At 35.9% G+C, this 27,601-nt stretch overlaps 1 protein-coding gene across 2 annotated transcripts in view; it reads left to right on the top strand.

Moving 5' to 3' along the window:
* Positions 1–919: 919 nt before the first annotated feature.
* Positions 920–27,601, top strand: part of LOC149572451 (folate receptor family protein) — an 82,479-nt gene continuing 55,797 nt past the window's right edge. For both annotated transcript variants that reach the window (XM_089813604.1, XM_089813603.1), the window contains exon 1: positions 920–1,308. In XM_089813604.1, the coding sequence (XP_089669730.1) occupies positions 1,170–1,308 (139 nt within the window). In that variant the 5' untranslated portion in view covers positions 920–1,169. The remainder of the gene's footprint in view (positions 1,309–27,601) is intronic.

The raw sequence follows: 27,601 nt of genomic DNA, 5'->3' as shown, positions 1-27,601 counted from the left end.
TCCCTCCAATTTTGCATAAGTATTGAGGGCTGGTTGTTTTTCAAATTGACAAGTTTTCTTGTATGTTGTTGTTGTTTAAAATTTTTCAATAAAAAAAAAAATTATGCACAATAATTTATTTTTGATTGAATTAGAAATAATTAATTTTGGGAACAAAAATTAAGTTCCAATATTTTAAAGAATATTACTCATTTATAAATAAATAAAATGTAGAATTTTTTTTTTATCGGTAAAGGCTGAAGTCAAGGTTAATTATTATTTGTTGTGATTAATTATTTCAATTATTAGTTAAGTTTGAGTAGATTTGAACCCAAGCCCTCTCAATTAAGAGGTTCACAATTTACTATTATGTTGTAGGCTCTTGCCTGATAAAATGTAGAAGTTTTGGTCTTCACAATCAAAGAAATAATAATTCTATATTTTAACCTACAAATACAATAGTATTAAATATCATTTTTGATGCATCTAAAATATGGGTAGTGCTTGGTGAAAATTTGTTCTTTAAGACTCTAAATATAGCCAATCAAGTTCAAATAATTTTTTTAAACAATTTTAGAATAAAAAAATTCATATATAAACATCACAAAAATTAAAAAATACTTACATTTAACTTGTTGAGATAGAAATAATTAACAATGAGTTAAGTACAAATGATTGCCTACATACATTTATCAATTAACAAACAAGCACAACAAATGAACCTATATTACTAACCAAATAAACCAAAAGAGAAGTATATGTCATTTTGTAACCACTACATATGTTATTGGTTGTAAAAGCCACAAATATAACTAACCAGACCAAACCTTAATTTGACATATTTTTATGATTTAAAAAAAAAAAAAAACTTTAGATCAATTATATATATATATATATCAATTTGAAAATAAATATACTCTCCAAATATTTCCTGCAAAAGTTTAAAAATAACTACTAGACCAATGACATAAACTACAGCATGAAAACATGGCCTTAACCCTGGAGAAAATGACAAATTTATCCGGCTTAAAGTTGACTACCCTGGAATTCTCATTCTTAGGGTTTTACTTGTTTGATTAACACAACAAACATTTACGTGAGTTTATTCATAGTTTGTCTAATTGCGCATTACCCTCTCAGAACGTGAATCTCAACGAATTTAACGATCTAGAAATCAAACATAGAAAGCCATGATTGGAAATTTTATTTACAGAGCATGTAGTGACTCCATGTTAGCGGATGACATTGAGAAGAAGAAAAGATGTTGCAGTAGAGGGCTTCTCTCTCTCTATATTTTCTGCATTTTGTATTGTGTCGATACAGTTGAAGGTAAGTCTTCTTTCTCTATGGTAAGTCGATCCTTTTCAGTTTTCTCTCCTGAATTGTGTAAGGGCTTAAATTTTTTTAATGTTACGAACACTATTTATAGTAATTCGATTCGGTATGTATTGCCTAACATAGTCGCCTCGTTTAAAATTTAGTCGTCTTAATTTACTGCAATATATGAATTTCTCTCTCTCTCTCTCTCTCCCTCCCTCCCTCCCCTTGAGCATGAGGTCTAACTCTAGGGTTACAAAATCTGTTTGAATATTGTAAACCGTGAATTAAAAGATATCTTTACTGTCAACATTCATATGGTGTATCTCATTGGTTCAAGTGGGCGTCTAGATTGGCTGTGATCTAAAAGAACATTTTTTCTATTGGATTTTTACAATTTTCGGTAAAATTTGAGCTGCGTGCCTCAATTGCGTCTGAAGACGATTTCCATAAAAGTCATTACAACAGTAACAGTTATCCTCATATATATTGGTTTAATTCCACTGGCGCACAAACAACTTCAAGCATTTGTTGCTAAGCTGAATTTGTGAATGTAATTGTCCCTTTCGGGCTTTCCGTCCCTAGCTTCTTTCCCCATTGCAAAGCTTTTGGAGCATGTAATGCCTTGTTCTCCACAGAACAAAAGGAATTAATATCAAAATATATAGGTGTAATTTTGTAGATATGTTGCGAGACAATAACAATTATGAACCCTATATACTGTCGATGGACGGGAACACTTTTTACTCTTTAATCACTATCTCTTATAATTGTTGTATACACTGGCTGTGGTACAGTGTGTAAAGACCCTAGTCTCGACAACACATGCCACATCGACAAAACACAAAAGACAAGGGAGTTGGTCAGCATAGTCAAAACAAATAATTTCCATTAAAATTAATATGAACAAGGTACATGGTTTGACTAGCTTGTCAAACAGAATAGATATGTCTACAACAAGAGGAAGAGTACCAACCACATAGTTGAATGCATTAATAGTATATTACATGAATTATTACATCAAGATCATTAACAACTTCAACACCAATGAGTAACAAATTATGAAATTACAACCAAGAACTGAATTTACAAATGACATGGAGATTTTACTGAAGTCACCGATTGATAAACATAAGTTTACAATGCCATTATGATAGACAACCTGGTCGATAACAAAGAAAACATAATAAGTTAAACATGAAGACTCTCTTGACAGGAGCTCTAGACACTTGTTCCTCACAAAACATCAGGGGCGAGAATATTGTAGGAGTGTGTTTCCACCCTACCACAAAAATGTTAAGCTTTCTCGGAATCTTCCTGATGTGAAAGATACCTAACCATCTTGAGGAAAGTCCAAACAAGCAAAACTGAGAGGCGTAATGGAATTGTGTGACATACAATCCTGTATCTACCTCTAATAATCCATATTGTTGAGTGTAATAGGCCACCCTGTTTTCAGCTTGTTTTTTGAATCCGTCTGCTTGTGGAAATTTTGTCAAACAGTTTGCAAGCAATCTGGTAGTTGAAATTTCTGATTTGTCTCTTTCCATTATGGATGAAATGTTTGTCAATATAAAACTATTGCTCACAGTTACTTTCAGTAATAAATAATTAAATAAGAAGATGAATACTTCAAGAGTTACATAAACATAACTTCAGTGCAATTTGTTTTTAAAGCTTCCAACATTCAGATTTATCTCAGAAATTTGCATTTCAAATCAGAGTATCAGACCATTGCAAACTTGGTAATTACCAACATAAGTTTCACACAAGTTTGACAAGAATGTAACAGTTACTCACAAGAAACAGCTCCAGCAATAGCAACAGCAGATCGCTTTGAAAAATGTTAAAACTCCAGACCTGGTTGTACTGGTTCTGTGCCTCTATGCAGTCACTAGACAGCCACAGCACTAATTTGCAGCCCCTCAAAATCTGATTTCCACAAGGCAGCAATTACTGCAGCCGTGTCACTGTAGCTCGGCACTGTAGCCCTGTCACTGTAGCTCGGCCACAAACCCAGCCATGCTAAATGATGCCTTCAACAAAGATGTCCAGTAACATGTACAGCAGCCTGGGAATTACTATGAACTTCGAACTCTATCAGCAACCTAGATTTATAATTTGGCTCTTCATTCCCGACTACTAGAACTGAACTCTTCCTGGCACAGTGAAATTCGACCAAAAAGAGAATATATATCAATATAAATTACCTTGAAGTTCCAACACAAATCTCAAGACCATGTCTTTCAATGGCGTCAAGATTGATAGCACAGAGGGTTTACGTCCTCCAAGCCCAAGGAGAAAATCTTCACAATTGCCAAATTCACATAATATCCAAGCATGAATAAATGAGTGCTATCCTCTTCTTTTTAATCCCTTCCTCACTTGTTCAACGCTTCCGTCTTGCCAATGTGGGATAATACATGAGTTTTAATATTACTTCTTTTTTTTCTTTTACAAAGCCCATGTATGTATTCAAAAGGGGGAATCTTGATTTTTTATAAAGTGACTTCATGAAACATTATAATATTTAATTTAAATAGTCACTTTATCATTATAACTTCAAACATTAAAATAATATACCAAATAAACTCAGAATCCCACATATAATAGCTCATTGGAAAGAGCCCAACAAAACGCATCTCATCCTGTCACTAAAATTGAAGGCACTGCATCCCCCTGTTGGCTTACTAAGAATGGTAAGTCTTTCCAAAAACCCAACAAACGAACTCCGTTTGGCCTGTAATTAAATTTGACTAGGCCAAATCACCTCAGGATCCCTTTTTAAGTCTTGGTTAGCCCTTGGGACCATACACGAATGGGCTAACGACAACATACATCCAGACTGGCTAAGTGGGGGACATTACATTGACACTCATGAAGCATATATCATATTTATATTGACAAAACAACAATCTTTACTAATTGCTACCATTCCATACAATATTTTTCCATATCAAACACATGAGTAACATAGTGGTGATGACTGAAACAAGGACACCATGATATAATCTCACTACTAAATCATCATACTTCTTTAAGAAGTTAAGAATTCTCCAAGCATGTAATGAACACCACAAAATGTCTCTACTCATTAAGACATGACAGCAAAGAGGAAAAATTCAACATCTCATTATCAGGCATGTTCAATGCATATTTAAGATAACTAAATCTCACCAGTTCCCAAGTTTCTAGATGTAACCTATCAACTTGCATTCTTAACAATCAGCATATATTTCATACTGTAAATAACTTACCAAGAACTTACCTGTTGTAAGAACCAATCATCCACACTCATTGAGAGAGTCTTAAAACCGGAGATATTCACAAGATTTCGTGAGAACTAGCAAGTGAGATGAAGTTTCCTTTCTTTTGTGTTTTATTATATTATTTTTTTCTTTTGATCAACTACCCAATCCTTGATATCAACTTATAGTCTTCACTGAGCATAGTTAATTTTGACAATTCAACATGTGACTGTATAGAGCCGAGTACTCTCACAAGCATGGGTTCTATAAGGTGTAATCAACAATGACTACTTAGTGTTGACAAAAAAAAGCAAGGATCTCTCACATTTTGCAGTATTATGACTTGAGCAACATCTATTAAGCCACTTAAATTCAAAAACTATGTTGTGCAATCTGCTCGTTCCCTTGTCAGCTCTTCCCAGGTATAATGACAATGTCTGGAAGTAATGAAGCATCTACTTGAAGTGGCATATGGATGGAGATTCCGAGTCTGGTTTGAAAATTTCACAGAAGGGAAAATGCCAGTAAACTCTTTGACAAAATGTAGATGGATTGGCAGGGCACAAGATCTGTTTCATAAAATGAAGCAGCGAACTGACAAAATTCCCCAAACAATTAGCATGCTCAAGGACATCAGATTGGTATAATAAGGTAATTTCATTACCATCACTGATCATATATATATTGACAATAGAGGATTTAGGTGTCAAATTATATTATCTATTCTTGGATTGCAGGACTGGATTTGGCACATAGGTTTAAGAGGCTTTCAAGCCGATGCTGGAGGAGATGCATAACCAAATTTCCTAAAGGGAAGACTGCCAGGTTTAGCTTTAACAGAAGCAATTTTAGTTTTTGGCAAACACTTTACATCCACATGCTACTTTCTATACTCAAAACGGTTTCCATAATGTTGTTGTGGTGCTCAAAGTCCTTAACTTATATGAGAAGGAAAACTAACAGCAATAAAACATTGATAGCATTTTGCAGAGCCAAACAAATTTAACTCAGAACATTGTATTTTTCCCAAGAGAGGTTTATTGCAGCTGGAGGGAGATCAGATGTGATTATAACAATGGCTGTGGCATGTGGGTAAACATCTAATTAAATATATAAAAAATTGGAAGCCGCTAATGCACCTTAAGCACGAGATCATATAGTGACATCAAGGCAAGAATAATAATGATGTAAAGCAAAGCATGACACACAGAGAAACAAAAGACCAACGGGCCTCAATACTCAGCTATAATGATTCTGAGACAAAGAATATATCTAACAAACCTATATAGTTATAGAGCAAGACAAGCATTCTGGATATGATGTGTTTAACAAGAAGTCTAATACAACAACCTGGCTGGCATTGACTCCATTGATTCAAGTCCTTTTGGAAGGCTTCATCGAAGGATACTCTATGACTGTTGTGCTCTATGTCCATGGCATGCTATCACAATAAAAAAGAAATGCTCCCGGGAGAGGTAGAGCCACACACTACACCACTCTTGCACTTCTTGTTGGCAGTGGGCCAGCGTCCCTTGCAGGGTTCGCGACATGGCTTAATCACCTCCTGTGGTTCTATAAGACTATTGGTTGTATAGGGCATTAACAGGTTGATCTTTTGGTGCAATGGCAACCCTGTCCTTTCTAACAATTGTTATCAGAGCTTGGTCACAGGTTCAAATCTTGCAAGCCACGATGAATGATGCTGGGAGGGGGATTGTTGGCAGTGCGCCAGCATCCCTTGCAGGGTTTGTGACATGGCTTAATTGCCTCCTGTGTTTCTATAAGACTACTGGTTGTATCAGGCATTAATAGGTCGATCTTTTGGTGCAACGACAACCTTGTCCTTTCTAACACTTTTGCTATGCAAATTTGGGGCTGTGGTGCTCATTTTGATTGTGAAGGTTAAGTGGTGTGAGGCAGAGTATTTGCTTACCTGTGCAATAGATTCAGTTTGCCCTTAATAGGAAATTGCATGGCAAGGTAATTTTGCTGGCCATGCTATGCTCCTCTCTTGCTCTCTGATCAGAGCAATATTTGTAATTGAAGATACACGCACATATATAGATCGATCGTTGCCAGTTGTTTGTTTAGATCCATTTGCTTCTCTCAAGAAAATGTAGCACATAAGCACGCAACCAGATTTCATAACCTCTGCTTACATCCTTTACTCCTTCGTTGGTCTTGAACTGATACATATGTTTTTGCAGATCACCCCCACCCCTCCCAAGTGATTCCATGCTGTCTTCTACGGTTAGAGCTGCACATGGAACGACTTCCATTGCCCTTAGTATAGATTTCTAAATGTAATTTAGAAATATCCTCCAATCACTGTGTCAAAGGAACTAAGTTTTCATATAGAAGCCATCTACAATATGTATGGAAGCCGGTGAATTATTCCCCCCCCCCCCCCCCCCCCAACATGGACTGTGAAAATAGCATGCGCTGCCAGGCACCATAAAAAAAATGTAAAGAATTAAATACCCCAAAGCCATTTCCACCGCCTCTGATACCAGCTAACATATACTAAAATTGGAGCGAAACACCAAGAGGTAAAAGTTGAAGTGGCAGTTTCTTTAAGCCTCCTCTCTATGATCACCTTTTAATTTGCAATAATTATTTAAAAAATGTCGATCTAATACATGTTTAAATTAACTGACTATCTATTTTCTTTGACTGACACAATTAGTTAAAAAAATATGTGGACAACATTGTTAAATATTGAGTTGTGACAGTGGCAGATTGGTAGGGGATCTGTAAACTACCAAGGATAGTCCTCAAGCTGTTCTTCATTAAAGATTTCATGAACTAGCTCAAACAAATTCTCTAGAACGAAATGATAAACTCAATCTTTGAACAACAAATATTTGCTTGGTCCATAGGAACATTATATCTATATCAATAATAGATAAGTCGTCTATTATTAGTTAATGGTTATCTATTGTAAATATCTAATAAGCTTTAGTTTGCTTTCGTTTTTTGCTTTCTCTAGAATAGATTGTTTCTATTCTTTATGATCGTTTCCTAAGGAAACATCGTCTCATTCTTTTATATAAATTGACTTTTCGGTCTCTGTTAATAACAAGCAAGTATTTACCAATTACTTCCTTAATATGGTATCAAAGCATATTTTTTATTTTTTTCGAAAATTATAATTTCTTTTCCGAAATTATCAGAGCCAAAATTTGAAATTATTCTGTGATCCTTACATTCTAATCTCAAAAACCTTGAGATTTTCGACTAGGGTGTTTTGGCTGAGGTTTTTGAAAATCGCAGATTTTTTCCTGGAAAAATCGCGGCTTTGTTTTTGTGATTCATGGTCTAATCATGTCGATTTGATTGCAAATCACGATTTTTCCTTGGCCGTCGGATTTGTGACTAGTATTGTCTTGTTTCTTGGCCGGAATCATCTGCAAATCGCGACTTTTTCCAAATCGTGTTTGTAAATCCTGTGCGATTTTCTAGAAATCTAGTGCGACTTTCTTCAAATCGTGCCTGTAAAAAGGCGTGGCAAATTGTTAATGGCGAATTGGTGTTAGTGTGTGCCAAACTTGGGTGCATTTTGCATTTTTTTGAGGTCACGGCCAGTGTGTTTGAGGCAGAGTTTGTTTTGCCACAAACTCATTGCTAATGTTGTCTCATATTCCGAACAAAATTGGATAGCTTTTTGTTGGCAACCTCTATTTTTTTGCAGATTCGATCTCCATGGCCGTCGATTGATTTTTTGCCCGAAACACTAATTTTTGGGGTCGCAAAAATATTTTGATTTTGAAATTCTTGGTGGGTTTTTTGAGAGCTTAATTGGGTTGTCGTCTGTTTTTTCTAGGTGCCTTGTTTTTCTTGCCTTGATTTTCGAGCCCATGGATCCAAAAACTAACAACATATTCCTTCTAGGTTTTTCGAGCTCTCTTTTGCGTCACTCTCCAATTCTTTTGGGTCTTCGAAATTTTTGCCTCGAAGAATTCGCTTTCACAAATTTTCACAGTTTTTCATTGGAAAACGTGCAATGGCATCTCTGACAAATATTCTGCTCGAGCATAACTCCAAAATCAATGGTCGCAATTATGGCACCTGGAAGTAGTGCATCATCGCAATTTTTATAATATTGGACCACTGATCAACTTGTTTTGGGTGTTACAAAGCGTCCGACTTCTTCAGGTCCTGATCAAGATACATGGGGTCTAAATAATTGAGAGGCAGTGATGCTTCTCAAATTATTCGTGGCTGATGATCAGCTTTCTTAGATTCCATTTGGCAAGACAGCTGCCGAGATTTGGACACATCTTAAAGGCTTTCATGAGACTTCTGACAAAAGCAAAGCCTTCTTTCTGAAAAATACTTTGTTTTCTATTGTTATGGATGAGTGTACCTTGCTCCAGGCACACTTGAATCAGATTCAGGAAATCCGTGATCAGCTACTTGCCATCGGTCGCAAGATGGAGGAAGAGGATATTGTGGTTATCACTCTTCGGAGTTTACCAAAATCCTATGAGCATTTTATTGAGACTCTCAACATCACATCTTCTGATGTTGATTTGAAGTCCACCGATCTCTGCACACTATTGCTTCAGCAAGATCGGTGGAAACAACAGTTCGGTAGCAGTTCTAGTTCCACCTCCACCAAGCAAGCCTTTGCTGTGAAATCCTTTCAAAAGGATAAGGGCAAGTTTCAACAGCCATCTCAGCAGAAGTCTTCTGCTTCAGCACCAGATGGTTCCAAAAAGAACATTCAATGCAACTATTGCCATAAGTTTGGACACATGAAGGTTGAATGTCGAAAACGCTTAGCTATACAGTCTAAGCAATCAAGTTCGCAGCCCAAAGCAAATAGTGCAAAGCACATTGAGCAGGCGAAATTTGCCTTTTTTGCCTTAATGGCTAAAAGACCTGCAGATCATGTGAAGTCATTTGCCTGGTAGATTGATTAAGGTGCCTCTTGTCATTTCACTTGCCGCAGAGACTGGTTTACTAACTACCAGCCTTATTCAGACTCTATTATTTTTGGTGGTGGAGAAGAGTACATAGTTGTCGATAAAGGCAACATTCAGATTTAGTCTATTGGGAGGAATCTCATATTCCTTGATGTGTACTATGTTCCAGGGATGGAACTAAATCTACTCTCAGTTAGTTAGTTGTTGCGACATTCTCCACAATTGACAGTCACCTTCAGTTCACATCAATGCACCATCACTGATCGGGTGACTAAGTATACTGTTGCAGTGGGTCTTGAGGATCATGGTCTTTTCAGATTTGCTGATTCTCAAAACTTAGCTATGGATGCTCGGTGATCTTCTGTCAGAACACTTTGGCATCAACGATATGGGCACTTAAATGTGCATTATCTCTCACAGCTTGCTTGGGATGAGCATGTTCTTGGATTGCCAGAGATTCAAACTCAACAGCTTGGAGTTTGTGACGCATGCCAGGCTGGGAAGCAACATCGCACGCCTTTCACCAGTGGTGACTCATGGCGAGCTTCTTAGGTACGTCAGGTTGTTCATGCCGATATTTGCGTCCTTATGGCCACTTTTGTTCTTGGGTTCAGGTATTTTCTGTTGTTTGTTGATGATTTCAGTAGAAAAATGTGGGTGTATTTCCTTAAAAAGAAATCAGATGCATTTTCTGTATTTCAAAAGTTTAAACCTTTAGTTGAAAAAGAGTTTGGGAACTCTATTATTACTCTTAGATCAGACAATGGGGGTGAATTTTTTGTTGTTTGTTGATGATTTCAGTAGAAAAATGTGGGTGTATTTCCTTAAAAAGAAATCAGATGCATTTCCTGTATTTCAGAAGTTTAAACCTTTAGTTGAAAAAGAGTCTGGAAAATCTATTATTACTCTTAGATCAGACAATGGGGGTGAATTTTGTTCTAATGCTTTCTCCAGCTTCTTGGATACACATGGCATCAAACGCCAATTAACCACACCCCACACGCCACAACAGAACAGTGTAGTTGAACTTCGGAACAAGACAATCACTGAGAGGGCTCGTTCCATGCTTGAATACAGACATGTTTTGAAGCAGTTTTGGGTAGAAGCAGTTAATACTATAGTTTATCTGTTGAACCAATCACCCACAGTGGTGGTCAAAGGTAAAACTCTGGAAGAGGCCTAGTCAGGTGGCAAGCCTAGAATCAGTCACCTGAAGGTTTTTGGCTCCCTTGGTTTTGTTTGGATCCCTGATGCGTCACGCACCAAGTTGGATGCCAAGAGTCAGAAATTGATGCTTGCTGGATATAACACTCTTCACAAAGCCTACCGCCTAATCGATGTTGAGACATCTCGTCTCATCTATAGTCGTGATATAGTCTTTGATGAGCAACGAGGACCATTCATGCCGGTTTCTCCTGTTCCTGATCTAGCAGACTAGCCTATGATGGCTCATGATTTGGGAGTTCGGCTTCCATTAGGTCGACTTGATGGGAGGGCTCCAGTAGCTCCTGTAGCTCCAATTTTTCCAATGATACCTGTACAGACACCTCCAGCTTCTCCTACAGGATCACCTCGCTTTGTAGGCTTCACCTGAGTTTGATCCAGATTCTTTTGATGAGGATCTTGCTGATCAAGCATCTCCTAATACTAATGTTGGTCATTCTCCTATCCGGCCTAAGTGGTGGGCTAAGACACTTGCCGATCTTCGTGATGGGAGAACTGCTTGGGAAAAGAGCAAAACTACAGATTCTGTTAACTTTTCTCTTATGGCCAACATTCACAGTGTGTTTGAACCTCAAACATATTCTGAGGCTAAAGAAATTACAGAGTGGGAACAAGCCATGACATCTGAACACCAAAGCCTATTGAAAAACAACACTTGGGTCCTTTGTGATATTCCACTAGGAAAGAAACCCATTGGCTACACATGGGTTTACAAAATCAAATACAAATCGGATGGTACTTTAGATAAGTACAAAGCTTGTTTAGTGGCGAAGGGCTTTTCTTAGCGTTAGGGCATTGATTATGAGGAGACCTTTGCTCCTACTGCAAAGATGAGCACCATTAGATTAGTCCTAGCCATGGCAAGACAGTTTGGTTGGAAGGTCCATCAGATGGACGTCAAGAGTGCTTTCTTGAATGGTGATCTCTATAAAAAGGTCTACATGACGCAGCCGCCTGGTTTCAAGGTTGCTGGTAAAGACTATCAGGTTCTCAGATTGGTAAAAGCTCTCTATGGCTTGAAGCAGGCCCCTTGGGCATGGTACAAAAAACTTGATAAGTACCTCAGTGATCAAGGCTTCAAGAGGAGTTCTTTAGATTCAAATCTATACATCAAGACTACTGACAGTGACATCATCCTTCTGGTTATTTATGTGGATGATCTGATCATCACTGGCAGTTCGACATCTTTGATTCAGGGAATCAAAAATTTTTTATGCAAGTCTTGATATGATTGACCTTGGGCTCATGCATTATTGCGTAGGTGTTGAAGTTTGGCATCAATCTTCTGGTATATTCATCTCTCAGTGTAAATATGCTAGGGCTCTGTTAGACAAATTCCGTATGCAGGATTGCAAACTTGCATCTACACCTATGGAGAAAGGTCTCAAGTTATCAGCAAAGTTTGATTCTCCTTCCGTTGATGATACTACATATAGGCAACTAGTAGGCAACCTCATCTACCTCTCTGCTACTAGGCATGATATCAGCTTCACAGTCAGCTATATTTCACACTTTATGACAGCTCCTAAGGCTGATCATTGGATGGCAGCAAAGCGTATGCTTCGTTATGTGAAGGGCACTTCAGATTATGGACTTTTGTACTCTCGAAGTTCAAATCCTAAACTCAGTGGGTTCACAGATTCAGATTGGGCAAGCTCTGTTGATGATAAAAAGTCAACATTTGGATATGTGTTCAGTTTGGGATCCGGTGCAGTCACATGGACCAGTAAGAAGCAACAGGTAGTTTCTCTCTCTTCCACAGAGGCCAAATATAGAGGGACTGTTAAGGCAAGGTGTGAAGCTGTTTGGCTTCGTCGTATGCTTGGGGATATGCAAATGTCACCAACAAGACCAACTACTCTATTTGTTGATAATGAAGGCACTATCAAGTTAGCACGAAATCCAGTCTTCCATGAACGAACCAAGCATGTGGATGTTCACTGTCATTACATATGACAACTGGTTGAAGATGGGATTATAGATTTGCAGTATGTTCCTACCACAGATCAGATTGTAGACATTCTCACCAAGCCTCTTGGTCTTGATAAGTTTGTCAAATTCAAAGGACAACTTGGTGTGTTAGATAGATTAACCATTAAGGGAGGGTATTACGATAATAGATAAGTCGTCTATTATTAGTTAATGGTTATCTATTGTAAATATCTAATAAGCTTTAGTTTGCTTTCTTTAGAATAGAATCTTTCTATTCTTTACGATTGTTTCCTAAGGAAGCATTGTCTCATTCTTTTGTATAAATTGACCTTTCGGTCTTTGTTAATAACAAGCAAGTATTTACCAATTACTTCCGTAATAATATAAACATTTAGATGCTAAAAAAAGTGAGAACAATATCGAAATTAAGCACACAAGACTGAAAAACAAGGATTGTCACACCCCCATCGTGAAGGAGATATCCCTTCTGTAAGCAATTCATTTTGTCAAGAAGAATGGACAAGAAACCTTAGGAATGGACAGAAATAGTGATCGGTTGATGATCCGTGATTATTGGGAGGAAGTGATCAGGAGTAAATAGGGATCTTAAGACAAGTCCCTAAGTGTTATTTAAGGCATGCAATCTTCCAAGAGGCACATTATAAGAAATTAATTAAGGCACCAAACTATTAATGGAAGGGCACTTTTGAAGAGATTGGATCCCTCGCGAAAGGTAGCCACTCCAAAGAATCCACGCTTTGAGGAGGAGGCTTAGGTATTAAGCCACAGCAGAGAAGAAGATGGAGGCATCAAAGAAGAACAGTGAGCAATTGATCAGATTGAAGATTACTAAAACTCAGAATTAATGTACCAAACAGCAGTTTATTTATTGGTCTAATATTGTTGTATGAAATATAATGCATTACATAATGAATTAATTAATATGTTATATATCTTCACTTGGTATATGCAGGTATTCCATTGCCTCTAATATATACATAGTGAGTAATGAAGCAGGCATGTATAATTATGATGAAGATTCTTTTGTGTTTTGGTAAGAGTTTGAAAATCGAGAGCAATTTGTTTACGTCTGAAAGTGTTAAATAAAGATAGAAGTTGAGCTAAGAGGAGGTAAAATTGGACTAAAGAGAAAGACTCTTCTTTGTTCCCATGAATTGAAGATGAGACTCTTCTTCATTCCTATTAATTGGAGATGAGACTCCTCTTCGTTCCCATGAATTGCAGATTCAACTCTTCTTCATTCCCAACAAACCTCTTCCATTTAATCGTTTCAAGGACAGCATATACATCCCTTTGTGTAACATGTGGGCCCGTTCTTTATGGACCAGGTCATAATTCGAGCAAGACATGGCCTTAATTGGGTCTCCAAGACCAGTGAAAACCTTGGGAAGGCCCAGATTTAAGGTGCAGCGATAATACCTACAATAGCATCTTGGAGCTTGTCAATTAGAACATAAAACTTGAAATATAGGGTCCTTAAATATCAGTTATGGGCCCAGCAAGATAAATTAGGTCTTAAGTAACAAAATATGTAGACAAATGGCTTTAATTAGGCCCCAAATCTTGCTGGATAGTTGGTGATCTGCATTGGAACTTGAAGTCAGGCCTAATTAACATAGAGGTGGGCCAAAATTTGATTGATCTAGGCCCTATATCTAACTTCTAAAGCTAGGATTTCAGACTAGAGGGCCCAATCATGTAGCGTCTAGTCTTCTTCATGCTATTTGGTTTAAATTTCTAAGAAAAATGGCTCTATATGTTACATGTGGGCGTGATGGGGCTAAAAACTAGGCTAATGTGCAGCCTTGGGACCTTCAAAATGGACTTAAAATAGAATTAGGCTCGTGTGAGCTGGAGTATACATTTCAGACTTAAAATGAAGTTGGATGGGACCCAAATCCAAGTTTAAATAGGCCTATATATAGCGTGTTGCCTTGAGGGATAAAATAAGCCTTAAATCTTTAGCGTATGGCCTCGGAAAGTGAACTGGACCCCTCAATTAAGGTAACATGTGAGCCAAAATAACATGGAGATGGCCCCAATTTGTGCTGTGTGGTCTTTTGAGACCCCAAATTCAAACACCCAACCCTTTAATTCAATGCAAGTTGGCACCAAACTTGAGGTAAGAATGTAAGGGGGTTAATTCAAAGGAATTTGGCATAAGACATGATGATATTTAAAGGATATAAAGGGTAATTTACAGCATATCTGGGTACAAAGGTCAATCCAAGGCTTGATTTTAAAGCATTACCTTGAACTTTGCAAAATAAAGCATTAAATTCAATGCCTCTATCAGATCTATCCAATGCAAAGGCTGGAAATTCAAGTAAATTAATTAATTACTAGCCTTCTATACTCAAAACTCTAGCCAAATTGCCTCAAGGATTGGTCCCAAAATTGATGTCACTATATAAACAAGGCAGCAAGGCCTTCATTTTCCAAAAACGTTTTCTTTGCAAACACAAGCAAAAGGCAGGAATATTCAAACTTGCAGGGGCAGATTGAGGAAGGCTTTATGACTGTTGTAAGAGATAGAGATCTGATCCATGCTCTTTTTTTAGCATACATTTGCATTCAAGAGCAGTGTTGACAGCATACCAATCACATTGAAGCAATGTCGAGCAGCCACCATTAAGGAGAGATCATCTCTCATCATCCTAATGTCTGATTTTGATCCCAAAAGGCCTCTCAACAGCACATTATGTTTTTTATTAGAGGCCTGTTGTCGACTTCATTTCAACATGTTTTGATCCCAGTTTTCAATTAAGAACCCAAAGTCAACCTTTCGAATCCGATCACAGGTTTTAGACATAAGGAAATAGGTTGATCACCACTTGTCATCATTAGATTTTGGGCATGTAAATCAGATTTGATTTTGTGTTTTAGTCACAGCTTTTGGCTTGGCATAGATAAAATCAAGGTTGGCATTGCTAGTAATAGAACTCCTAGCAATAAAAACAAATCAGTTCTTGGAGCCTTTGAAGGCATAGTGAGCCTTAACCAGTCCATTTTCCAAGTCTGATGTAAATGACAGAGGTCCTGATTTTAATAACTTGACTCGTTCTAACCCCTGATTTTGAGAATCAAATTTGATTGAAGCAAAATAAAGTCCTGATCATACCGTTTTATGTAGGACCAGGCATGGGGAGAGGTGCTGAAAATTCTCCAAGACAAGACTTCAAGCCAAGGAGGTGAGAGACATGCTGACACATGACAATTTGGAAGATGAATGAGTACCCAAAGGAAAGGGAACCGGGTCCACCAGCAAAAGCAAGAAGCACGAAACCAAAAGTTCAAAGGATTGATGCATAAGATAATATTGAAGAATGAAGATGGATTCATCAACAATGAGATGAAAATGGTTCAACACATCCAAGAAGGTAACGTAGAAGATTGAGGCGCTTGTAGTATGCAAATCCTCCATCACTACACCAATAGAGATTTGGCATTGGGAGGAAACTTGAGTTGAAATCTATGCATTGGAACATCTTCAAGATACCAAGATCTATGGAAGAGCAAGAGGCTCTAAGGTAAAAAGGATGAAGAACTTTCAAGAAGAGGACGCAATTGAGAAGATGAGCCATTGAGGGCTTAACCATTATTTCTCATCAACAAGTAAGGGGTATTTATCAAGTATAAATTATAAGTTTTCTGAGGTGGCAGCCATATCCTCAACTAATAAAAGTGTGCCAAGTGTCCCTATGGAAATTATTAATGAGATTGTGTCCAAGTTCATTAAATGTGAAAAGGAGGATGAGGATGAGAAACACAATTCCCAAGATGATGGGGTGGCATAAGTCCATGTGGCCCTAAGTTTGCTCATTGGTTGATAAATAGATGCCTAATTATGATTGGCCCCTCTGGGTGAAGTGGCATAGGTCCACATGTCCTTTTTTCTGATTGGTTCTTGGTTGCATTTGAATTTCCTCATCAGTCTACTAGTCGGTGACTTCAACTAAAAGTGTTCTCTTCTCACTAGTCCACATGATATTGCATCTTATCTAGTGGTTGCGCATTTGAATTTTCTCATTGGTTCTACTGGCCCACTTCTTGTTGCTTAGTTGTGATTGGGTGGGCATTTGATATGGAAATTATTAATGAGATTGTGTCCAAGTTCATTAAATGTGAAAAGGAGGATGAGGATGAGAAACACAATTCCCAAGATGATGGGGTGGCATAAGTCCATGTGGCCCTAAGTTTGCTCATTGGTTGATAAATAGATGCCTAATTATGATTGGCCCCTCTGGGGTGAAGTGGCATAGGTCCACATGTCCTTTTTTCTGATTGCTTCTTGGTTGCATTTGAATTTCCTCATCAGTCTACTAGTCAGTGACTTCAACTAAAAGTGTTCTCTTCTCACTAGTCCACATGATATTGCATCTTATCTAGTGGTTGCGCATTTGAATTTTCTCATTGGTTCTACTGGCCCACTTCTTGTTGCTTAGTTGTGATTGGGTGGGCATTTGATATTTTTAGCTGGTAGTTATAAAAACCCTAACTAGGGCTTATATAGATTAATCTTGGCCTTGATTTCAAACTGATCTTGGCCATTCATTGTAATTGAGCCCCTATATAAAGGCTTGCTCACATCCTTTGTAAAAAAGGAGTTGTGTTAGAGAATTGTTGCAAAATTATTACCAAAGTTGTTCTTTGTCCATCGTTGGTCTTCACGGTGGATATATTTGATCATTTTAGAGTATTGCATGGTTCTTTGCATCTCTCACTGAGATTAGGATTTTAGTTCATGGATAGAAGTATAATTAGATTGATGGAAGATATTGTTGTATGGTGATTAGTGGTGAAGCTAGTGTCCATACCATTTGGTTCTTGCTGATTGTAAGTAAAGGTGTAAAAGTTGTCGGGGCCTATATTACAAGTGTTTAACTTCTTTTAGATATGCTCATTTAGATTGCGCCTTCATAGGGTATTAGGATGAGCATTGACAATGTGGAAATCATTGCTGCATCCATAGAAGATAGCACACTTTTATGCCTAGTTGATACGATGAAGTAAGGATTGGTTAGAGACTCATCCCATCATCAACATTATCTTACATTCCTAGAGTTAGGTAGCTTTTATCTCATTTGAAAGTTATTTGGTTGGAAGTAGTTGAAGAAGTTGAAGTAGTTGATATCCATTGAATGAATAGCGTAAGTTCCTTTGTGGTAACCAACATATTACGTCATTATAATTGAGTGAAAGTCCACATAAATAAGGAACCTTGAGGTTGTCTCATTTGATCACACAATTCAGATACATTGTTTAGCATATGGGCATTCTTATTTAAGAGAGAGTTGGAGATTTGGTTTTTCATTGTGAAATACTAAGTATCCGATTTTGTATGTTATAGTGGAACAAAACTCACATCAACATCACCACTATGCTGTTCCATTTTGAAGGGGGATATGGTACATACAAGGAATGCAAGTGGCATAGGGGTCCATTCAAGTAGTTAACCGTTAGTAGAGTAAACTAATTCTTTTAAATCTTTAATTTAAACCTGTTTAATTGATTATTATTTACAGTATGGGGATATTACAGTCACCAAACACCTTGTTCTACTTGTTCATCAACACTTCAACATTTGGGCGATAAGTTCTCTTTTGTTGTCCTAAATCATTAGGCTTGATTAAATATTTAGCTACCCACTCTACCTGGTCATGTCTTATCAATCTTTCCATCCTTTTGAAAGAAACCACTCTTGGTCCACCATTTGTCATGCCTCTAAGAAGAATTTTCTTAGCATCCACTTTAAATTTAATTTCCATGTTTTGTAAATTTTTTATAAACTCACCAAGAAAACATAACCATTGAATTCCAAGCTCTGCGGTAGAATGACCAAATGCTTACAACATAGAAATCATCTCTCAACTCATACTCACCCAGCTGAATACATGATTTGGGAGTCTTAATTGTGCAAGTGAGAGCGAAACCATCTGCAACCATTACCTTAAAGCTGTTATGCTCTTCTGCTTTCAAAGCCCTTTTTGCCACAACACCTTCATTAATTCGAGTGACTATTTGCTGCCCACACAACACTCCTCTAACTCTAAAAGATCCTATTTTCTGCACATTATGCCATAACACTACCCCTTCCTTGTTCCTTTTCTGACTCTTCTGATGAAGAATCCTGCTCACTTGTGTCTGATTCAATTTTTTTTGAACTTGATTCAGGGTCTATAGAGTATTCAATCTCCTTTGCATTTTCCTTAACAACACATTAATGAGTTGGGTCCCAAGGTTCTCTACATTGGAAACACAATTTTAACTTTCTAAGCTCTTTAAGTTGGTCATCATCAAGTCTTGGCTGTGACTTCTTTTTGTGATCTGAATCTCTTGAGAATAGATCAGAGGTTGTTAGGAGTAAGCGTGTTCTTGAAACTCCTTGTATATCTTTCAAAAGTGTTTTGTCACACTATATCTAAATAAATGTGTCTAGTGTGGTACAGCTTTGCTGCAAATGGAATGAACATTTTCATAATCTAATTGAAAGTTCAAATTAATTGAATTGTTATGAGTTTGGTGTTATAAAATTTAGTATTATTTTTTCTGAAAGGCAGATGACTGCAAGTTAACTCCTCTGATCTATTCGCTGTGAAACTTCAACGAGTCAATCTTAGATTTATTTTCTTTTATATTGAATGCTTCAGTCTTCCTAGATTGACCTTCCTTGATTTTTAATATGCATGCTCTGCTGATTGTGTTTGTATTTGTATTTGTATTTGTAGATTGTCTTTTGGAATGATTGCTCTTCTCCAATTGCTTGATTGTATTCTTTGATGTGATTGTGTTTGCTTGATTATTTATCTTCTTCAATCGCCTGCTGCTCAAATCCAGATCTATCATATACAGCCTTCAAGAGGAGGCCAAGTCATCTATCTTTCTTCATAAGGAGCTGTCTTTTCCAATATTGATTTCCGTCCCTTCAAGACATGGCTACCTGGAACTGATTGATTAAGGTTTATCATAATTTGTTAAGATTCGTTTATTTAGGATTAGCACTTCTTGGCTTCACAAATTGCCAGTTATGAAGAAGTCGTTTTTATGCCCAATTGGATTTCCCTTGATAACTATTTATGAGTATAGATGCATATCTGAATTATCTTATTTTAAGGACAGTGGGGGCATAATAATCGCTGCATGCAATATTTGATTGTTGTCTAATAAAGAGTTATCTATTAATTGCTGTTTCTTAGGGGCTTACCTCTTTCTTTTTGTCTGATTACTCATCCTTAGAAAATCATGAGGTCTTATCAGTATCTCCTTTTGTGGCGGGGACATGGCATAACATATACATACACATTTACATATATGTTAGTATATATCTACATTGTAGACGCCAAGCATACATATCAAACATATTCTCAGTCTTCAGGCATACCAGAAATTTTACTAGATCCAAATATGCTTCTATGCTGAATTGCAGATCTATTTTCTCAATAAACGATTTTTTTCTATCTTCCTTAATGTTCGAGAGAAAGATATCTCTGCATACTTGCTGCTTCATTCTGCCTTAAGTTTGCTTTGGGCCTTGTTGATTTTCTCAGGATCATTGCAAATGTAAAAGCACAGCCATTATGTTTGGTATGTGTTTTCCAAATGATAATGATCTCTTATTTATATTGAGAATAAGTCATGACGAGACATGTCCTTCATGGGACATGTATATTCGTTAATCAAATAATTAATATAATAACAAATTTAATCTCACACACACACATATCATTATTATATTAATTTCTCTTATATAACAATAAACTTATGTCTCAAATATAATGAACACATATAAATTATATCTCATATATAGTTGTATATAGGTTTATCCGACTGAAGCTATCAAACATCAACACACCCTCTTAGCTAGGGAGGATAAACACAAGGCAGATACTACACTATTGGTAATATTGGGAATGGCAAATTTTAAGGATATCTTTGAGTAGAAGATATCCACCATTTTGATATCACATTTGATATGATGAGTATTGGCCTCCAAAATATCAACACATGATATTCACCAAGTAACAGTTTGATATACATTTGATATCATGAGTATTGGCCTGCAAAATATCAACATATGATATCTATCAAATACTCTGTGTAATGGCCTGCAGAATATTAACATATGATTTTCACCAAGTACTCAAATAAGGTTTGATATCACCTTTGAGTATTGGCCTCTAAAATATCAACATATGATATTCACCAAATACTCTTTTAGTAATGGCCTTTAGAATGTTGAGTTGTAAGATATTCACCAACTACTGTGAGTAATGGCCTCCAGAATGTCAAGTTGCACGATATTCACCAAGTACTCCGTATAATGGCCTCTTGAACATCAATTTGCATAATATTCACTATGCACTCAAAATATGTTTATAAGGTAAATGCATACACATTCTCATAATGTGTACCATATAAACATCCTCCATGCAAAGTATAATCTACCATGATTTGCATACACATCGTAAGGTATCCATCATAATAGAAAATTAGGTTATTGTAAGATTGTCGCCTTTCAATAACTTCTAAATACAAGTGATGATCATTTGGAAGTCGTGACTCCCTCATGATGTACACAGGGGGTAGGCCCATTAAATCATGCAATCACATGCCTGATACCAAAAGTTTACATGAAGTCAAAACTTCCTTTGATTCAAATATGATCAAGATCTTCAAAGATAAACTAAAACATATCCTCTATCTGCTCCTTCAGATGGATGTGTCAGACTCTCTTTGAACATCGATCTTCTGAGCTTCTTTACCTTTGAAAAAGTGTTAGACTCCCTCTGAATCTGATATCAATCCTCCTTTTCCTGCAAGAACATTCCCGGAGGAAAAGATCAAGGTAAATGACTCTTATAGTACATATAGAAATACAAATAAGAGAAAGACTATAATGAATAGATAATTGTAATACTCAAGAAATAAATACTTATTTGTACACCACCATCCTTAATTGTCCTTGTCATTGCTGATGTGGTAATTATAAATATAATATTCAATTTCTTTCATCTTTATACTTATGATATTATATTGATCTCATAAAACATCAAACATTTCTTAAATAAATAATATTTATATAACTTATTTATTTTAAGAAATTCACAATGTTCTATATATATATATATATATATATATATATATATATATATATATATATCAACTATACTTTCAGTTATAATATCCATATCACATTAAACATACGAATGAATATTTATGAAATGTTCATCACCAATAAAGGTATATTCATAACTTAACTTTGATTATGAAAGTAAATGCATAACTTCATGTTGATGTATGGTAGCTTCAGCTGGATAAACTCATGCAACTCAACCGAAGTTACATTTATGTAACTATGTTGTCATCATTTTATTGAATATACATGTCCATGGGACATGTCTCCTCTTAATATAGTCTCAATAATAAATAAGAAGTAGCTGCCATTTGGAAAACACATACCAAACATTATGGCATTGCTGTTACAATTGCAACGATCCTCAAAAAAACAACATGGTATTAGAGAAGGTTTCAATCCTGCAGAAACAAAATGATTGTTAAGCTCAGAAATTTGTATTCACCAATTTTGTGCACCTTGCTTTGTATGAGGATTGTCTGTAAACATTTTCAAATTTATTGACAACAACTGCACTTTTTATTAATTAACGTCGAGTATATCCTCTTATTCACTTCATCAAGGAAGTTTGACGAGTCAAGAGGATTGTGGACTATTTTTGTCAACAATGGCCATTCGACTCCATTTGAAGGTTTTTCAAAATGAAATCGTAATGAATCAAGGGAAGTACAAATTCATGAAGGCGTCTAGCATCAAGATACAAAACTTGTTACTTAATATGTCTAAAAAGTATGACGGGTATGTCATGCTTGGTATAGTACGTGTTTTTCTTCTCCTGCCTGACATTGCATGATAGTAACCATATAATGTCGTCGTTAGTTTGCCACAATGTGAAAGGTAAACGATCTCAACAAAAAATGCATACAAAATCCACAAAGTCTCAGTGCAAGGTGGTCCTAATGCATACAAACAAATATATACTATATTATCACTGACCATGTCAATGGGAACATGTTTAAACAACTGACCCTTATGACATTCCCTATGCATAGTCGCTATCAGATTTCTATGGCAATAAATACTGCCACCTAGCAAGACTACCCATGTTAGAAAACATGTCAGCATACCAAAGAATAGGCGATGCATTTTGGGATCCAAAAGGTCGGCCAAACACTCGCCAAAAAAGCTCGAAGTGCCCCACCACCAATGTAGGAGTATGGAGGATGTTGCATGCATTGTGGGGGTTACAAGGGACCCACCACTAAGGCCAATAGAGATACGGCAATGATTGTTTTGTAATTCAAAATGTTACCACTAAGAATATGAAATGGAATAAAAGCAAAGAAGTCAATAGCGACTGGTAAGCAACCAAATTACCAATGGTAACAAAGGGGTCAAAGTAGTGGTGATGTGGATTGGAATCAAAGCGGTGGTATTAAGCGGATAGTGGGAAAGGTGTGAACCCCACACCTTGAGTAAGAGTTATGCTACAATAAAATCATTTATTATTATATAGATTTGAAAGAAGGAAATTAAATAATCAAAATAATATGTTAAAAATATAGATTAAAAATAATGTTAAAGATTGAACATATGCATATACATTCAAAGCATATATTTAATTAGATATTTATCTATATTTTATTGGAATGATATCTTATATAATTATGCACAACTATTTATTATTCTTGAGTATTATTGCAATCTCTCTCTTATTTGTATTTTTATATGTACCATAAGAGCTATGTGCCTTGATCTTTTTCCTTCGAGAATGTTTTTGTAGGAAAAGGAGGATCGATATCAGTTTCAGAGGGAGTCAGACCCTTGGAATCAAAGCGGTGGTATTAAGCGGATAGTGGGAAAGGTGTGAACCCCACACCTTGAGTAAGAGTTATGCTACAATAAAATCATTTATTATTATATAGATTTGAAAGAAGGAAATTAAATAATCAAAATAATATGTTAAAAATATAGATTAAAAATAATGTTAAAGATTGAACATATGCATATACATTCAAAGCATATATTTAATTAGATATTTATCTATATTTTATTGGAATGATATCTTATATAATTATGCACAACTATTTATTATTCTTGAGTATTATTGCAATCTCTCTCTTATTTGTATTTTTATATGTACCATAAGAGCTATGTGCCTTGATCTTTTTCCTTCGAGAATGTTTTTGTAGGAAAAGGAGGATCGATATCAGTTTCAGAGGGAGTCAGACACATTCGTCTGAAGGAGCGAATAGAGGATATGTTTTAGTTGATCCTTGAAGATCTTGATCATATCATAATTAGAGGGAGTTTTGATTTCATGTAAACATTTGGTGTCATGCATATGATTGCATGGTTTAATGGCCCTATCCCCTGTGTACATCATGAGGAAGTGACGACTTCCAAAATGATTATCACTTGTATTTGCATAAGTTATTGAAAGGACAGTCTTACAATAACTTAATTTTCTATTATGATGGATATTTTACAATGTCTATGCAGATCAAGATCGATTATATTTTGCATGATGGATGTTTATGTGGTATACATAATGAGCATGCGTCTGCACATACCTTATAAACATTTTGAGTACATTGTGAATGTTATGCAAATTGATGTTCTGGAGGCCATTACATAGAGTACTTGGTGAATATCATGCGACTTGATATTGAGGAGAGCATTACTCATAGCCTAGAGTGTGGTTGGCCTATCATAGAGGAATATTACTCTGGTTGGTCCTTTGAAACTTCATTATTTTATTGCCTGGGGTTATTTGTAAGGTTGGTATTTTGAATTTCCATTAATTATCTTTCATAGGGTTATTTTAAGGTTGGCCTCCGTTGAGTTTCTGTTACTTTAATGCCTTAATGTCATCTATTAAAGCTTCAATCTGTCTTACAAGGCAAGGGGACGACAATCCGCCTTTCCCAAAATTGCTTTATCTCAAGTAATTTCTACATTGGATAATCATGGAGAATGTGTTCAAGATGACTCTCAAGAGGAGATGGCTTGGTCTTTACAACTTCTAAACTTTTCTTTTTATGATGATCTATTTTAGGATTCTACTTTTGTTGCTCTACTTATATATTATCTCAAGCTGCAAATTTGAATCAAGATATATGCAAATGTGATTTATCCAATAATTCTCAACAACATAACCTAGTGTTAGGAACTGCAAGGTTTGTTATATAAGACAACTTCTGTCTCATCTTTAGAGAGAACGAACATGGTATTCTTTGTAATGTCACTAGTTGTATTTGGAAGAAATGTCATAAGTGTCTCTCTGAGTTGAAGTAAGGGCGTTCTTTTCTCATACTAAGATGAGGATTAGAAGCATGACCCACATCTATTTGATGTTCTTTGTCAAGATGGTTTTGGGAACTGGCTTTATTCTTTCACAATTTTGCTTGTTCTATGTGACTCAATTGATTTGACAAGGGATGTGATTGTTCTTGTACTGTGTTAGGTTAGACATGTTTCTGGGGTAGGGTAATATTGACTGAAACTTCTCATTAATTTGAAAAATCCAAAGTTCATCACCTAGTCATATGTGGGATTAGTCCAATTTGGTTTATATTTTATTAATTTTTTCATATTTTTTATTATATTAATTATTTGATTAACGAATAGACACGTCCCTTCAATATAAATTTATTAAAATTTTACCTTAATTTGAAACTTTGATTCTACTAATCCACAAGTATCTTGTAATTATGTTTCCATGACATGTTACCTCGATTTGGCATCTCTTCAATCACTCAAAGGTTGATTAGAGCTGAAGGCTGTAGATAAGTTTTTCCTTGTTTAAGCAAGTGACAATAATGAATGGCTGAACCTGAGGTTCCCATATGACATGAGGCTCAAGATTATTGACTTTTACATGCTATTTCCCTTGTGCAGTTATTCTTGTCAAGGTTTGCTTGTATTGAGATAATTTTCTAATCTTTCCTTTTGATTTCAGAGTTTAGAGGTTTTTGATTTTATGATTGATATGATTTCAACCGCTTTAGAATAGATCTCTTAAATCTGGTATCACTCTTTTGGCTATACAGTTGTGAATGAATATATCGGATTACTGTCGTAGGGGGATATAGAAGTATTGGTAAACCTAGGTGAAGATTGAGATTAAATGCAGTTATGATCAAAACTTTGTAGTGTATACCATGCTCATGAATGGGTGAAAATCAAATCTTAGAAGTCATGGGGTGGTAATTAAAAAAAATGCGAGACTAATCCCTGTGTTGTTGATGTAATGTCCCCATTTTAGTTCACCATAGTTGGCAGTTTGGATTAGCCTGTCAGTGGTCTTCGAAGGCTAAGCCGGTTGATAGAGCCGGAGGCTAATTCTCTGTAATATCCTCTTTCCATAATTAAAAAAAAATGCATAAATAATAATAAAATAGAATATAATTAATTATTAAAACCATCTGCATTATTAGTAATAAAAGAATACAATATTATATGTTAGTGAACAAATGTATTAATACTATTATAAAACATAATCTATCATTCTATGTTACCAAATTTTTCCCTGACAACCCCAAAGTCTGCTCTGGTTCTTGCAAAAGTATGGTCCTTGTCATATTCTTGCAAAAGTCTGCTGTAGACCTTCAAAGTCTCCCCAAATTCTGTCAGATGAACCCAACATAAATTTTACCGTTTTCATCATGAATTTGCAAATCTGCAGCAGGATCCATGCCGAATTTGGCCAAAAAATGGATTTTTTTTGACCTTTATAAAGTTTTTTTGGATCTATTTTAGTCAGTCCAACTCTTCAACCCTAAAACAGCGCACTAAACAGGCCAAAAATATAAAACATATCATTTGGACTAAAACATTAATATATATGGTGGTGTATTTTGCTATGTTGCTTTCCTATAAGCATAGTGGTGTATGAACTTATTTGTTGCTGCATATATAAATTTATATACATATACATATAAACAACTGCTTTTAAATGGACAGACCCAAAACAAATTCGAACCCATCCCCATATATGGTGGTGTATTTTGCTGTGTTGCTTTCCTATTGGCATAGTGGTCTATGAACTTATTTGTTGCTGCATATATAAACATACATGTACAGATAGTTCAAAATCTCGTTCTCTGCCACTTCTCGGCGAGGCAAATTTTTTCGGCAAATATCAGAGAAATTGGCAACTTCTTGGGAAAATATTGGGAATTTTAAAAATGACTTAAATCATCTGCAATCACTCTAAATCACTAGCAAACATCTACTTTCTCCTCCCAAACCTTTCTCCCACACCTAGCAAGCTCAACACTGCAAAAAGGAAATAATAAACTCGTTTTTGGGCGTGTCTGTTGTTTTATTGGCAAACTCACGCACTGCCCGCGAGAATTTAAATACTTATTGCAAGAAGTTGCAGAGATATTGTCAAGAAGTTGGTCTTTTATCGTGGCAAGAAGTTCATTTTCTCTAGACTAGAATCTCGTGCGAAAAGGATGAGTTTTCCCGTTGAGTCTAGAATCTTGCGAGAAGCCGAGATATCGCCGATATTTTGAACTATGTATGTACGTATACACATACATGTACGTTTACATATATTTAAAAAAAATGTTTTGGGACGGACAAACCCAAGATAAGATAAGATAATATTAATGTGATAAGATAATATTAATGTCCAAAATGAATTCAAAACTATCCCCCCAAAAAATTGAACGAATTTTGAACCCAAATCTCGAACCTACATCCAAACTGGCAACTCAGCTATTATGAAAATATATCATATTAATAATAAAATAATAATCTAAAATATTATAGGACAATAAAAACATATAATTAATAGATTTTATTATTAAATCTATTGTTTATTAGTATAATAATATATTAACAATATACAATGATGATATAATAATAAT

The sequence above is a fragment of the Cupressus sempervirens genome, chromosome 2 (assembly GCF_028749045.1).
Source record: "Cupressus sempervirens isolate cs-2001-9-10 chromosome 2, ASM2874904v1, whole genome shotgun sequence".
Taxonomy (NCBI): Eukaryota; Viridiplantae; Streptophyta; class Pinopsida; order Cupressales; family Cupressaceae; genus Cupressus; species Cupressus sempervirens.
The sequence above is the reverse complement of the archived record's forward strand: the minus strand, read 5'-3'. Positions and strand labels throughout refer to the sequence as shown.